The sequence below is a fragment of the Phlebotomus argentipes genome, unplaced genomic scaffold (assembly GCF_947086385.1).
Source record: "Phlebotomus argentipes unplaced genomic scaffold, Phlebotomus argentipes genome assembly contig_15, whole genome shotgun sequence".
NCBI lineage: Eukaryota > Metazoa > Arthropoda > Insecta > Diptera > Psychodidae > Phlebotomus > Phlebotomus argentipes.
This window is the reverse complement of record NW_026776181.1, coordinates 17,978,349-17,993,743: the sequence shown is the minus strand read 5'-3', so window position 1 is coordinate 17,993,743 and position 15,395 is coordinate 17,978,349. Positions and strand designations below refer to the sequence as shown.

At 40.7% G+C, this 15,395-nt stretch overlaps 2 protein-coding genes across 3 annotated transcripts; both read left to right on the top strand.

The window, feature by feature from the left end:
- The first annotated feature begins 68 nt into the window (after positions 1-68).
- On the top strand, positions 69-1,460 carry LOC132261893 (p21-activated protein kinase-interacting protein 1-like). Its single transcript, XM_059760923.1, has 2 exons — positions 69-208; positions 272-1,460. Exons 1-2 carry the CDS (start codon positions 134-136, stop codon positions 1,454-1,456), a joined length of 1,260 nt encoding a protein of 419 aa, XP_059616906.1. The 5' UTR covers positions 69-133; the 3' UTR covers positions 1,457-1,460.
- Positions 1,461-1,463: 3 nt separating this feature from the next.
- Positions 1,464-11,252, top strand: LOC132261892 (histone deacetylase 6). Of its 2 annotated transcripts, none has more exons than XM_059760922.1 (9): positions 1,464-1,759; positions 2,078-2,140; positions 2,210-2,523; positions 2,599-2,782; positions 3,353-3,817; positions 4,905-4,964; positions 6,357-7,766; positions 8,721-9,165; positions 10,022-11,252. In XM_059760922.1, exons 2-9 carry the CDS (start codon positions 2,138-2,140, stop codon positions 10,333-10,335), a joined length of 3,195 nt encoding a protein of 1,064 aa, XP_059616905.1. In that variant the 5' UTR covers positions 1,464-1,759; positions 2,078-2,137; the 3' UTR covers positions 10,336-11,252. The 2 variants fall into 2 exon arrangements, with proteins under 2 accessions (XP_059616905.1, XP_059616904.1); XM_059760921.1 differs by lacking the exon at positions 4,905-4,964 and adding an exon at positions 4,782-4,841.
- Positions 11,253-15,395: the final 4,143 nt, after the last annotated feature.

Here is a 15,395-nt window from a genome sequence, read left to right as displayed (position 1 = left end):
TGACGTTTCTTCACTTGCGAGATTGCTCGCTGCGGCGCTGGCGTCGGTGAGGCGGAGTTTCTTGCGGGCGATTTGTTTATCTCCGCGTGCGCTTTTGCTGCGGTTCCCGATTTTCACCAAAAATCCTCACAAAATGACGTCTTTCAACGTGATTGTGGGCACTTATGAAGAGTTTCTGCTGGGCTTCACTTGTAAACCACCAGACACGGTGAGATTATCCCGTCAAAATGCTAGAAAAGTTCTGTGTTTCATTCTAACCTTATTTGTCCAGGACGATCAGCCAGAGAAACTTCTGAAGATCTTCGCCTCCCATTCGCACACTGCTTCCATCCGGTGTGTGTCCGGATGGGGTGAAATCATCGCCAGCGGCGGTGCAGATGACAAGATCTTCGTGTACAGCTTGCGGTCGAAGCAGGAAATTGCCATTCTGACTGTTCAGTCATCGACTGTGAATACACTGGAATTCGCACCGGACGGAAGTCATCTGTTCGCCGGCTGTGCCGATGGATCGATGCTGGCGTACTCCTGCGAGACCTGGGAAGTGGTGAGAACCTGGAAAGACGCCCACAAAGGCTCGTCGGTGAATCAGATCCGAATTCATCCCAGCGGCAAATTGGCGCTGAGTCTGGGCGGAGATTTGACTCTTAGATCGTGGAACCTGGTCAAGGGACGCCAGGCATTCGCCAAGAATCTCAAGTCCATGCAGGAGCTTGGCAGAATTGTCGAGTGCGTCGAATGGTGCCCGGATGGGAAGCAATTTGCTCTGTCCGGAAGTCAAATCGTGCAGATTTGGAGCTTAGCCGATGCTTCAGTTTGTGCCACGATAAAGTGCGCCTCGCGACCAACATGTCTCGCCTGGATAACAGAGGATCTTCTGGCTGTTGGCCAGGAAAGTGGGAAGATTCTCTTGCATCGCCTTTCGGGAGGAGCAGAAGAGAAATCCGTGGAAGCTCATGAGAAGCGCGTGAAAGACATTTCGTGCAGAAATCCACACTTTCTCACGTCCGTGGGAAGCGCTGGAGATGTGAAAGTGTGGTCAGTGGATCAGACAAAGCTTGGATTGAGGAAAATTAGTTCCACAAACATTGGATGTCGTCCAACTTGCGTCGTCAACACGGCGAATGACGAATTCCCGGCTGTGAAGCAGGAAAAGTCATCAGAAGGCAGAGGAGAAGTTGTCGTGGAAGAGGAATTGCCGGAAGAGATGCAGGAAGAAGTCCTGGAGACGCCTAAGAAGGTGAAAGAGAAGAAAAAGAAGCGGAAATCGGAAGTATTTCTTCCTCCTGCAGCTTCAAGTGCGAAGAAAGCCAAGAAAAGACAGTCTTTCAACCCTTTCGCGTCCTTCACCGTCACCGACATCGATCCGGAGGATCTCAATCAGTCCCTGGAGACTGTAAAAGTGAAGAAGAGGAAGACGAATGGGATGAAAAACACCCTGAACAGAACAATAAATTGATTTTCCTCATTTGAATGCAATTTTTCGGCGCCAACACAGCTAGTTGCCACCTGAGGCGCTGCGAGCGGTGATTTCCTTCAGTCGATCTGTCAAATTGGTGGATTTTTTGCCTTGTTGTGTTTGTTTTTGTGTCTCACGAGGTGAAATATTGCAAAATCCAGTGGGTGTGATTGTTTCTTCATGATTCCTCCAACGCACTAGAGCCTCTTGTTTCCGCAAAAGTACATGGAGCTGCCATTAGTGGTGTGCTGTGTGTCGCAGAAGGAATAACTGTGCTCGCAACACGCGTACTTGCGTTACAGGGTTAGTATTGAGGGTTGCAGGGCAGGATTGTGGGCTGTTTATTGAGGATTGTTGGTAGTTTGAGGCTTTCCTGAGGCTGCTGCTGTCTAGGGAGTCTCTGTGTGGGGTTTGGAGATGGTTAAGTGGTGAGATTTCCGTGGAAAAGCGTTGCTTTGCAGCCAATTTTATGATTACACCTGCTTTCACGGTTCCGTTCGCTAATTTCTCTGGCTGAGCACTCAATTTGCCAGTAAATTAGGGAAAAGCGCCCATGGCCAATTACTCTAATGCATTGTGAATGTCTCTCAGAAGGTCTGACAATCTCTCTGTTTTCTTCAGTGCTTCGCGGCAGCGCTTCAGAGTCAACTGCGATCGTCCGGAGAGAGATCAGGGAAGAACATGGTGAGTTTTCTCTGTTATCTAGCCTGAGATTGCTTATCGCATTGGCTATTCTTCTCTCTCCCACTCCAGAGCTCACCCGCAGTCACGAGACGCGCCGCGCAGAAGGCGAAGATTCAGACGCGAGCGATGGCGAGCGGCCGAAGACCGCAGAGTTCAGCGCTGCTGGAGGCAAAGAAGCGCGCCAGACAGAAGATCTCCAGTGGCGAGAAGAGGTCGAGCGACGTGCAGACACTCAGGGATCCCTATCAAACTGCCATGGAGGCGACGAAGATGATTCGCGGCGCGACAGGATTGGTTTACGATCGCCAAATGGCGCAACATCTCTGCCTCTGGGACGAAAACTACCCAGAATGCCCGGCGAGACTCACGCGCGTCCTGGACAGGTGGGAAGAATCCACCGCTGAAGCTCTAGCTACTCTTTAACCTGTGTTTTCTTCTAAAATCCCGCCTCTTTTCAGGTGCCAAGAGCTGAAACTCCTGGACAGATGCCAGACAATCGAGCCCAAAGTGGCGACGAAGGAGCAAATCCTCCTGAAACACACCGACGAACACTTCGAGACGCTGAAGAGGACCAGTGGTGTGCGTGATGAACAATCTCTTGAGGATTTAAGCTCTCGCTTCGATGCGATTTACATTCATCCGGTGAGTTTTTCGCCTCTCCGTCAGCAAAACAACATAATTTATTATCTCTTATCACGCGAATGAGGTGATACTGTGTCGTAACTGTGTTAATTTCTCTTGAGACCGCTTGAGAGGCAAATTAAGTGATAAGGAAAAAGCTTCTTTGTTGAATTTTGAGGTGTTTTTGTAAGAGTGAAACATGCATGAAACATCAGTGAAACATGCACTCGGACAAATTGTGTGTGGAAAATTAAGAAATTTCAGCTTATTTCCCGGGAAATGAACTGATAAACTCTTTTTCTTGTCTTTCTGATGCTGAAAAGATGCTCTAAAATTACTTTTTGTTAGTTTCTTTGCCTTTCTTTCTATGTAAGAGCGTTTAGACCATAAAATGTAGACAAAATTGGAAAGAATTCTCTCGAAAAGCAAGAAATTAACTCGTAAAATCGAATTCAATGCAAAAAAGATTAATCTTTCAAAGTAAAAAATGACTTTTGAGTACAAAATTGGTCGATTGACACAATTTGGGCGGTCAAAATGACCTTTTCTCAAGACTAAAGAGTCTCTAGAATTTGCTTCTTCCTCTTGCAGACGACGTTCGAGCTGTCGCTGCTGAGCGTGGGCAGCACGGTGGCGCTGGTGGACGCCGTGGCACAGGGCAGAGTGCAGAACGGCATGGCGATCATCCGGCCGCCCGGACATCATGCAATGAAGGCGGAGTTCAACGGCTACTGCTTCTTCAACAACGTGGCAATCGCGGCCGCCGAAGTGCTGGCGAGCGGCGCCGCCGAGCGCGTGCTGATCGTCGACTGGGACATCCATCATGGCCAGGGCACGCAGCGCATGTTCTACGACGATCCGCGCGTGCTCTACTTCTCCGTCCATCGCTTCGAGCACGGCCAGTTCTGGCCGAATCTGCGCGAGTCGGACTTTGACTGCGTGGGCGCCGGCGCCGGCAGAGGATTCAACGTGAATCTGCCGCTCAACCAGACCGGCATGACGGACGCCGACTACCTGGCCATCTTCCAGCAAATCCTGCTGCCCATGGCGATTGAGGTGAGAAGCTTTGAAATCTTGGGGGAATCTTGAGTGGTAAATCACCAAATGTGATCGATGATTGACTCAAAATGACAGTGAAGACGTGAATTATATTAATTCAATACACCAAGGGGGAGATAATACAGTCAGAAGTATTATAGGAAGTGAAAGTGTTGAAAAACTTACAATCTTCCTTTCCCAAATGATTCTGTTAGTGACAAATTATCCTCATTCTTTGGAGCACTATTGATTTTCGCGCATAAACAATCATAATGATCTTTTTCTAGGTTATGTAATGAATTAAGGAGAGATTAGTGAATATTTCGCATTCTAGCACATCAATTCTTGTACTAAAGTCGCTAAGATTGCTAATTATTGGCAGAATTAAGCATTTTCATGCGATAAACATTGCTTTTCTGAGCCTTTGATGCCAAGAAACACTGTAAATTGTGCTAAAATCAAACATAACCTCCAAAATATCATTTAAAACATGGAAAATGTTTATTTAGAATACTTTCTGGGCGATTTTGACTCTGAATAAGCAATTTTGAGGTGATTTTGTTATCTAGAAAGCTTCCAAACTCATTCTAAGTTGAGTTTTTAAAGATTTCTTGATGATATTTTGAGGTTATGGTCAGAAAAGATGAATAAAAACTTAAGAAATTCATTATAATTTGGTGATTAGCGTGAAAATTGACTACAAATTTCAAGAATTAAAAGAGTCGGGCAAATTTGGAAGTGTTTCGAAGTAACGTACAAATTTAAGGCTTATTTTCTCCCCCTTGCAATGAAATAAGTGTAAATCTATAAGAAGAATTGGAGATAATTTATACAGTCTTTGATTAAATTTCCTGGTTAAATTCGTAATTGACATTCGCAAGTAAATCGTGATCGTCACAATTATTTGCCTCTTAACATTCTTATTTCTTTCCATTCCTCGAAAATTTCTCATGATGATGTGTGATAAAAAAAAACGTCTCAGTTTCAACCGCAACTCGTGATAATCTCCGCCGGATACGACGCCGCCCTTGGATGTCCAGAGGTGATTGTTTGACTTTTAAGAGCATGCACTCACGCACCCTTTTCTCCCCCTTCTTTCTTGTAGTTTGCACCCAATTTGGTAATAGTCTCAGCGGGCTTTGACTCCGCTTTGGGTGACGAAAAGGTAGCTAGAGATTGTAGATACAAATGCATGTGATAACCAATATTGTGCACAGTTTCCTGCTTTATACATATTATTGTTTGCCATGGTAATTATTGTCTGTTGCTTCACACCTTTTCTCACCTGCAACTTCTGTTTATTTAGCCTTAAACTATCCAAAGAGGGTAAATATCAAATGAATTAAGGTCTTTAGAATACAAGGGGCCAATCAGTCGCAAGTTGAGACCATTAACTTTGTGATTATTCAATCAATTGCATGATTTCATACAAAATTCAGATTATTTTATGATTATTTTCTAAATATTTAATCAAAATTTGAATAAAATTGAATAATTGTGAATATTCGTAATATTTTGATTCATTTACTGAAAATAATCTTTTTATTTATTATTCAAATACAAAATTTGAGTATTTTGATTATTTTGCAATTTTACTTTGAAAAATAATCTTTTTTTAAATTATTTTATGCAAAATTTGATTATTTTGTAATTTTATTTGGGAAAATAATCATTTTTTGATTATTTTTCAATTTTATTTGGGAAAATATTATTTTTTTTTTATTATTTTATGCAAAATTTGATTATTTTGTAATTTTATTTGGGAAAATATACATTTTTTGATTATTTTGCAATTTTACTTTGAAAAATAATCTTTTTTTTAAATTATTTTATGCAAAATTTGATTATTTTCCAATTTAACTTGGGAAAATAATCATTTTTTGATTATTTTTCAATTTTATTTGGGAAAATATTATTTTTTTTTATTATTATATTGATAATTTGATTATTTTCCAATTTAACTTGGGAAAATATACATTTTTTTGATTATTTTACTCAAATAATTGATTGTTTGGCTAGAGAACATTATAAGTTTCCTCGAAAATCCGTCTTGTGATTTGCCTCTTGTTCACGTATTATTGATGTGTTTGGCAATTAATTTGAATTTTTGCTATCAATGACAAAATTTATAGTCAGAATTGCAGTTGAATATTTTGTAATTTTGGACTTTATCAGGTTGACTTATTTGACTAATAATTATAATTTTGTGAGAAATTTATTACATTCCAGTGTTTTGTGTGTGATTAAATAGCAATTAATAATAATTTACGACAATAATACGGACATTTTCCGCATTTTATTGCCAATACATTTGACACACTGGCCAACAAGTTTATCGGTGCGCTGTTCATTTCAATTAGTCTAGTTTTCACTCCTTCATTAATGCTTGAATGGACAATTTGGGTTAATTGCAAACCTTTCAATTTCTCTATGAATTAATTTTGCATTTTCATCACTGAATTCTGTGGCAATTTGTCTGTGAAATTAGAGAAGGAATTGTTGTTTATTGATTTCCTCTCTGTATTTTACGATTTGTGTGTGTGTTTGTGGTCAACAGGGCGAAATGGAGATCACGCCGGCTGGCTATGCGCATCTCCTGTCGCCGCTGATGTCTCTGGCGGCGGGCAAAGTGGCGGTGATTCTGGAGGGCGGCTATTGTTTGCGTTCTCTGGCCGAAGGAGCGGCGCTCACGCTCAAGACACTCCTCGGTGATCCGTGTCCGAACCTCCAGCCGCTGACAGCGCCGTGTGAGAGTGTCCAGGAGAGCATTCTCAACTGTATTTCCGTGCACAGGCCATTCTGGAGGTGTTTTCAGGTGCACCGGACGTACGGATTGGAGGAGGTGAACAATATTAATCCGCCCAGGGAGCTTCATCAGGTGGTGTCGGTGTTTAAGGGCAGCACAGAGCGTCCTGAGCGCTTCGAGACGCGCAATTGCTATCCTGTGCAGAGTGAGGAGAGTCTGAGGAAGATCGATGAGCGTTTGCAGCGTCTGGAGATGTCGACGAGGTTAACAGTGGCGCCGAAGAGAGTGTGTTTGGCGTATGACAACGCCATGACGCAGCACAGGAATGACTTTGAGGAGCATCCGGAGTGTCCGGAGAGGATCACGAAGATCTGGGAGCGCTTTCAGGAGTTCGGCACGGCCGACAGGATGCACAGAGTGACGACCAGGCGTGCAACTGAGGAGGATTTGTGTCTCGTGCACGCGCCGGAGCATGTGAAGTTGATGCAAGAAGCTGTTCAGCGGCGGGATTTGGAGGCTTTTGGCGACAGATACAATTCCGTGTACTTCCACAGCTCCACATGGGAGTGCGCCACTGTGGCGGCCGGATGTGTGCTCCAGACGGTGGATGAGGTGTTGAATGGGAATTGCCAGAGTGGCATTTGTGTCGTGCGACCGCCTGGACATCATGCGGAATCTGATCTGCCGCATGGCTTCTGTATCTTCAACAATGTCGCCGTGGCGGCAGAATATGCTGTCCGGAATCACGGCTTGCGACGCGTCCTGATTGTCGATTGGGATGTTCATCATGGCAATGGGATTCAGCACATCTTCGAGACACGACGCGATGTTTTGTACATTTCTCTGCATCGCTTCGATCACGGCAACTTCTTTCCCAAGAGCCCAGATGGTGATTACAGTGAGGTGGGCAGTGGAGCCGGCGAGGGATTCAATGTGAACATCCCGTGGAACAGGAAGGGCATGGGCGATGTCGAGTACACGGCGGCATTTCACAGTATCGTGATGCCGATAGCGTATGAATTCAATCCGGAACTGGTGCTGGTGTCGGCGGGATTCGATGCCGCCGTGGGCGATCCGCTGGGTGGCTGCAAAGTCTCCCCCGAGGCTTATGGACACTTCACACACTGGCTGTCCGCCCTGGCGAATGGGCGGCTTATCATCTGCCTCGAGGGTGGATACAACGTCAATTCCATCTCCTACGCAATGACCATGTGCTCCAAGGTGAGAGTTGAACACTTTACCTCCTCTTTTGTGCAAATAGATTAGCTGAAAAGTGCTAAAAACTCAGGAATTTGAAGCAAAATATTCAGCTATTTTTTAGTTTCAAATAGCCAATTTTCTTAGCTATTTTCTGAAATATTTTGCTAAATTTTTTAGCTTTCATCTGCTAAGAACTTAGCAGGAAAACAGGAAGTCCAACATCCAGAGCCTGTAAATCTCTCAATTTTGAGGTTATTTGCATGGCGTTATTTATACAATTCATTTGAATATTGTTATCACGAAGTATATAGAAATGAAATGGAGAGGTTTTACATAATGCGACATTTATGCATTTAAGTACGCATCAGTACTTTTGACTAGTCGCCACTACGATCGCTAGTGCATCAACCGAATGGCGAAGATCTTAGCAAAAGAAAGCCAATTAATTAGCTTTTTAAATCTCAACTCTGGAGATCTTAACATTTAGTGCTCACTGGATTGTGTCTTTTTCCCGCCACAAATTTTTGAACTATGAATACGATTTTTTAGCATAATTTCAAGACTTATTAGGACATAAAAAGGGTGAAAAATGAGTTTGACTGATATAAATTAATCATATCAAATTGTTCTTGTGCTAAATAAGATCAAAAGTCAGTGTTTTTCGTCACAAAGAAAGTCAGACTTTGACGTGAAAATGCATTAAAAAGTAATTATTCTTAGTTTTAAGCTAGAAAAAATTGGTATTTTTTATATCAAACGGTTTTTAATCTACTTTTTCTTAGATTCATATGACGAAATCAACTGAATTTGGTCAATTTTTTCTAACATAATTTGCCCAGCATTCGTTAATCTAAGACACTTTGCAACTCTGGACTTGTGAATAGGGGAAAACGATAGTGCGACGCCAATTTATTGCCTCTCGTTCTCTGCTCGCTTTGCACTCCATCGAGGGTAATTGATGTGGCATCGTTTCAGGCGCTCCTCGGGGATCCTCTGCCGCCCCTCGATTGTTGCGGTCGCGACCTGAGCGCGAGCTGTGTGGAGACGCTGCGGAGTGTGATGTCGGTGCAGAGGAAGTACTGGCGGTGTCTGAAGTTCTGCAAGAAGCTGCCTGACTTCGTGGCCGGCGACGACGCCGCCGCCGCCGGCGGGCTCAGCGAAATGATGCAGGGAATGGCGATTGCGGACGAGCCCTGTGATAGTGACAGTACAAATGAGCGGACCAAGAAGAAGGCCGGCGATCCGCAGCCCGGTCCGTCCACGTCGCGTGGCCAGACGACGTCCGGCGAGGCAAATCAGTCACTCAGTGACTATCTGGCTGAGAATGCCGCCGCGTTGGCCAATGAAGAGATGTTCGCCGTGGTGCCGCTGAAGAATTGCCCGCATTTAGCAGAGCTGGAGGATTCGCGAATGCCAAAAGGTGAGTTTATTAAGATTAATTGAGAAAGTCGTTGCAACTTTGCTTTCCTAACATATTAAATAAGCTGTCATTCATATTATTTACTAATGTGGGGAATTTATTTGGGAAAACCAAGGAAATTGACAATTATGGTGATTTTGTGTAGATTAACACATATTGAAGGGATTTTAATGGATATTTGTGCAAATTTCAATGCTTCAGATTGAGGTTATGTGTTTCCTAACTACCTTCAACCGTTTTCGAGAAAACTCATTGGTTTCCTCATGCGTACACGTCGTGACACGCACGAAAATGTGCGAAATGTCACAACAAAGATATCTTCCTGGGCATTCTGATCAGCAGAATCCTTCGAGAATTCCATCAAAAACACGCTGAATGTCAAGAACAGTCGCTGAAATTCACTATTTTGCTCTGTTTAACTTATTCTTCGCGTTGAAAACATCCCTCGATCGTCGAAAACTCTGGAAAATGCGCTTCACTTCCACTGAAGAATATTTCCTTGTTTCTACGTGGAGGAAAATGGCCAGAAAAACACCCTCAAAGAGGAAATTTCGCCCTTTTCGGCTACTCAAAAGTATATTCACAATTAATTTACGTTTTGACAGCTGAAATTTGTATTAAATAAACTCTCAAGTTTGTCTTGCAACGCCTTCTCGTTCGTATTTCATTCGTACTGTACACTAGCGCCACCGGGCGGCCTCTAATATAAGCTATGAAAATGTAAAGTTGCAACACCAATTTGGTAGCTTTTACGAAATGAAATAATGAAATTTGTAATGTTGCAACGACGCGTATTGATGTCAGTGGAGTGAATGTCTGTTCTCACCTGTCTTTCTGTCTCTCTCTGGCCACTTAGAAATCAACACTCGCGGCCCGTGCGAGGAGTGCGCGAGTCCGGATGAGAATTGGATTTGCCTGCACTGCTTCCGGACGCTGTGCGGTCGCTATGTGGGCGAGCACATGCTGTTCCATCATCTGGACGCCGGGCATCCGCTCACGCTGAGCTTCAGCGATTTGTCCGTGTGGTGCTACAAATGCGAGTCATACATCGATAATCCCATGCTGTACAAGTACAAAAATATGGCACATGTCCACAAATTTGGCGGGGAGGAGATGGTCTGGCCGTACGGAAGCGACACACTTCGGCTGGACCAAGTGGCGAATAACTGATGTTTTGCCGTGCATTTTGGAGTGTTTCCACACTTTTTTCTTCTTTCCTCTCCTTTCTTACTAACTTTTATTACCCTTTTTCACTCTATATATATATTTGTATGACAGCAAAGAGAGAAGAGAAAGAGGAAAATGAGCGAATTTAATTCTCAGAACAACGGTTTTTTGAGGAGCGGCGCGTCTTTGATGAAAGGAAGAGAGACTTAAAAGGAAAAACATTTGAAGATTGACAATACTCATGGAATTACAAAAGAAACACTGTAAGTTGACAGAGAGAAATTGTTCAAAGAAGCATTTTTATAGGAAAGTTTTGTGCAAAATGGAATTTTTTAAGATGTTTATTGAATTATGTGCATTTTTTCTTCACTTTCTTCCATTTCAATTGCGCAATTGAGGAAATTTTTTTATAGATTTCATCTTCACTAAAAGTAGTGTTAGTGGATTTTTCAACGAGATGAATCTTTGTAAATTTATTAATAACATAATAATTGATTCTTATTAGTAATATTAGTTTGTGTGGAAAATCATTTTGATGAAGAGAATAATACGAGAAAGTCGATGCAGAGCAATATTGTCCTGAGAAAACTAACTAAAAAGAGTTCCTTTTTGTCTTGCAATTTCGATTGATTTTCAGGTGAAAAAAGAAGAAGAGAAGAGAGACAAGAAAATAGTGAAATTCCGTCAGTAAAATGTGTTTATTTTGTAGAATAACCAAAGAGTAACAAAACCACTAAAAAAATCTACAAAAGTTTTAATAGAAAACAATATAATGAGAGATGAATTATTTTGTGAAAAGAAAATTCTATTAACCAAAGCGATTTAATGAAGAAACTCACCTGTTGTTAAGGCAGAATTTAACGGTTGGGATGAAGGATTAAAAGGAAGGCAAATAAAAATGTTCAGGGTTTAACATAAAACCTCCAGTTTTTTCTTCTTTAAATTCTCTCCTCACATTCTCGAAGCCGGGAATGTTTAGAAAAGGTGAAGTTCTCCTGTGTAAGCAAATGTGTTGTGACTCTTCAGCTGCCGCACATGGACCAGAAAGTCAACGCTTCGTAAATAATAAATTGCAATCACGTTCTTGCCAATATTACGAACCCAGAGAAATCGTTAGCATAGCAGCGAAGAGGAACTTTGCAGCATTTTCTCTCTCTCTCTCTCTGTGACTGTTTATGTTGTTTCGACACGGAAAAAGGTGAGTGTTGAAAGTGCCAAAAAGACTGGGGGGAGAGTTTTGAGGGTGGAAAAAAGCGTCACAACATGCAAAATTCCATGGGAAATCCATCAGGATTCACGATGCTTCGCACAGAAGAACACCAGAGAGTGACGCTGACGCGCAGGTGAGATAATTGAAAGGAACACAATTTTAATGAAATGTCTCCTAATTAGCACACAGCATTGAAATGTCCCTCAAAGTGGGTTGTTTGACTGGGAAGCTTTTCACCCTTTTCCACCCATTTTATACAAGTCAAGAAAGAGAACTTTGAGTAAGTCTAAATTTATCAGTTCTAAATCTATTTCCACGCTGTCAAATGTGATGAAAATGAGCAGATGAAAGATTTGCAAAAGTTCTTCTCGTTTGCAAAATCGAAGAATGAATTTTTCAGGTAATTTTTGAAAATGACAATCAAAAGGAAGAAATGATTTTTGGTGAACTTTCTGCATTTGCATGCGAAGCTTTGCTATTCAAAGTGTTTCAAAGCATTTCAACTCGCATTTCGACAGTCGAATAGTGTGAAAAAGACGAGGTAAGCAATTGAATTATGAATCTGGATCAGTTTGGAGCACTTTTATTATCTATTCATGCTGAAAAACGTAGAAGCATAACATGCACCATTAAAACTCTCGTGTATTTCGTCTTAAATTCGCAGAAAAGGAGGATTCTGATGTGGCTTTTGGGAAGATTTTGATTATTGTGCGTTTATTTTACAATGTGCAAGAAAAATTTCATTTTTCCTTGCATTTTGTAATAAATTTTCACTAAAGATTCTTTTATTATCAGTCAAGGAGCTGCAAAAAGAGTGTCTTATCAAGATAAACACTATATTGGAGGCCATAATTTAAAGAAAAACTGGTTAAATGGAAGAATGGGCTGAAGAATCACTGCGAAATTTGTCAAATTTATCTCAAAACTCCTTCTAATCGTTCATTAAAGTGCTAAAATTGATCTGTAATCATTATTTTGTGAATGTTCCAATTGATTTTATTGGTATTTATACGAATTGATGACTGAAATATTGCTTTTCAGTCAATTCTTAATAATCTTCGAGCATATTTTATCTAAAGAAGTTCTAAAAAATCGACTTTTCATACTTTACATGAACTTTTCTCTAAAGTTTTCAAATTAAAAAAAAATATTTAAAGATATGACAAATATTAATAAAATTGCATTCAAAATCTTAACACATTTTAGGAAGATCCTGAAGATCATAAAAAAGAAATCTCAGTTTTTTTAGTAAAAGAACATATAAAGAGCTTTTGTAACTGCATAAGAAGTCTTGTAAGACGTGTAAAGTATGAATAGTCGATTTTTTATGGTTTTTGGTGGTTTTGGATACACAAAAGAGTAGAAAATTCACAAAAAATATCTCAAAATACGAATTATTCTTGCTAAATTCAACTAAATAAGCTTGTTTTGTGATCGTTTTTGATTTTTAAAGTCATACAATTTCTCTCCAAGAAAGCTGAAAAGCATATGAATCAGTGATTTCTAACTTGAATTCCTTCTCTTAGAATTCAGTTTCACTCTGTCATAATAATTTCGCCACATCTCAGTGAGAGCTTTTCAATATTTGAAGCATTTGAAGCTTTTGGAAGCACTTCAGCGCGAGCAATAATTCATGTGAAAAGTGAAAATTTGGGAATCTCCGTCTTGCGTCCACTAAAAGAAAAAAAACGGAGATTAAATGTTGATCAACAAGTTGAGCGAAATCTCAACTGGTGAATGTTATTAATTCCATTTCGCGCTTTAAAGTCTCTCTCTCTTTCCGAGGGAACATAATTTGTACATCCTTCACACGGACCTGCAAAGTTGATTATTCCAAACACGTGCGTAAGTATTTACTTATTTGGTCAGTGCTTTTCCAACACGTGACCGGCTTCCCAACACGCCATCGCCCACCTTTGGCAAGTCAACAAATTCTATTTGTCGATCCCGAACGACGGTCAACATTATATGTTGGAAGTTCACGAGAAAACTCGATTAATTGCCACACGTTTAGAGTGACTTTTCGCCTCACAGTGAAGAAATTTTGCACTTCTTTGCCAAAGTGTCTAAAGCAAAAAAAAAAGAAGGACAAATTCTGGCTGGAGGAGTTTGTGCATGATTTTGGTCTTCTTCTGCACGCCTTGAGGGTGTGGAAAATCACCCTCAGAGCTCGACCAGAAGCTTTTCACTTTGAGCAAGTGCTGAAGGTTCGTGATAAATTTGTGAGCTTTCGCACCTTGTATTTTATTAAATAAAACAAATTGGCCTAACAAGTGCCATTATACTACATATTTTATGGCTTCAAGTGCAAAATCGTGCCGCAAATATTGCTCTAAGCACACATGAAATGCTCGTGAAGCGAGAGATAGAAAGAGAGGTGAATATTGTTGCTCCTCGAGGACCCGAAATCACGGCAATTTTCTCTTTTATTTTCCACCCTCCGCGCGCACTTTCTCCCCCCCCCCGAATTCACCCGGACTTAAGCAACGTGCAAGATTGCTTTTATCTCCGCACTCTCATATAAATGTTTTCTTCGCCCCAGAATGTCTTTTGCGTTTTTTTTTCTTCTTTCCTCTTCCTTCACTCCTTTTGGGCATCTTTGGCGCATAAGAAGTAAGCGCTTTTGCTTGGGATGTGCAAAAAAGTTTGAACAAAGCGTGTGTGTGTATTTACAATTAAAGTTTCAAGAAAATGGGGGATGGAAGATGGGGGAAGAGAACGTGAGACGATAGTTTATCCATTGAGAATTCTAAGCTCGCCATCACTCGAAGCCTTTCCGCCTTCGACGGGCGGAAGCGAAATGGAATGCAATGAAGCGAAAAGCTCGATAGCATTTTCGATTTCAACCTGGGAAATTTCACAAGAAAAACATCCAGCAAAGTGATAAGACATTGTCAGTGCTCAATTGGCAAATTATTCCTGGCTCTATTATTATTATTTGATTTGATTTGTAGCTTTCTTTCGCTCTTCTTATCATTTTGCCATAATTTATATGCATGGAAAACAACTTTTCCTCAATTTCTTGCGTCTTGTTGGCAAACATTTGTCAGATATGCTGTCATTGTGCTCTCTTCAATTTTATTTATTTAATACAAGGGGCAGATATTATAGTAGGAAGTGGTGTACAGATTTTATGGAAGTGTTGGGAATTAAAAGTGGTAAAATATTCGTTGCAAAAGCTTCTGTTTCAACAAATTGAGGCATTTTCTAATTTATTTTGCTCAAAAAAAAAACAATTTTATGGTTTTTCTAGGTTATGTGTTTGATTTAAAACCAATTCTGTTAAAAGAAAACCCTCAAAATCATCAAAATTGGGTTTGAACTGAGAATATTTCACTTTTTCTTGACACTTTGAGCATTTGGGCTCGAGAAACGTCAAATTGGTTAAATTTCAGAAGTGAAAAACAGCTTTAAAGTCAAACATAACCTCAAAAATGTCATTTTAGCCTATAAAAGAGTAATTTTGGCGGTTTGTACTTTATTATCCAGTAGAAACATTGAATTATTCTCTAAATTGACTCATTTTCAGGTTAGAAAGGATTTAAATTCGTCCAAGAAGGTTTTAAAACCGTTTTTCATAACCTCACAATTTGTTTAGAATTTTTCTAGACATTTTCCGCAGACAAAACTAAGAAAACAAGACAGAAATTGTTGTGATAAGTTAGAAATGAGTTTAAAAAGTGATAGAAAATGCATTTTAAGACATTCAGAAGGGTTTGAAAATGGTGTACAAATTTAAGGCATATTATTTCCCCGTTGATTCAATCTCAGCATAAAAGTTGATTTCTTGGTTTCATTTGATAAATTCTTGCATTGTTTCTACGAGATTCCATATATTTTGCCAAAAATGAAG

Excerpts from the sequence above, each read along its gene's own strand:
- LOC132261893 (XM_059760923.1), top strand. The coding sequence starts at position 134 with ATGACGTCTTTCAACGTGATTGTGGGCACTTATGAAGAGTTTCTGCTG. Across the intron at positions 209-271 it reads CTTGTAAACCACCAGACACG|GACGATCAGCCAGAGAAACT; the intron begins GTGAGATTATCC and ends TTATTTGTCCAG.
- LOC132261892 (XM_059760922.1), top strand. Across the intron at positions 3,818-4,904 it reads TGCTGCCCATGGCGATTGAG|TTTGCACCCAATTTGGTAAT; the intron begins GTGAGAAGCTTT and ends TCTTTCTTGTAG. Across the intron at positions 4,965-6,356 it reads CCGCTTTGGGTGACGAAAAG|GGCGAAATGGAGATCACGCC; the intron begins GTAGCTAGAGAT and ends TGTGGTCAACAG.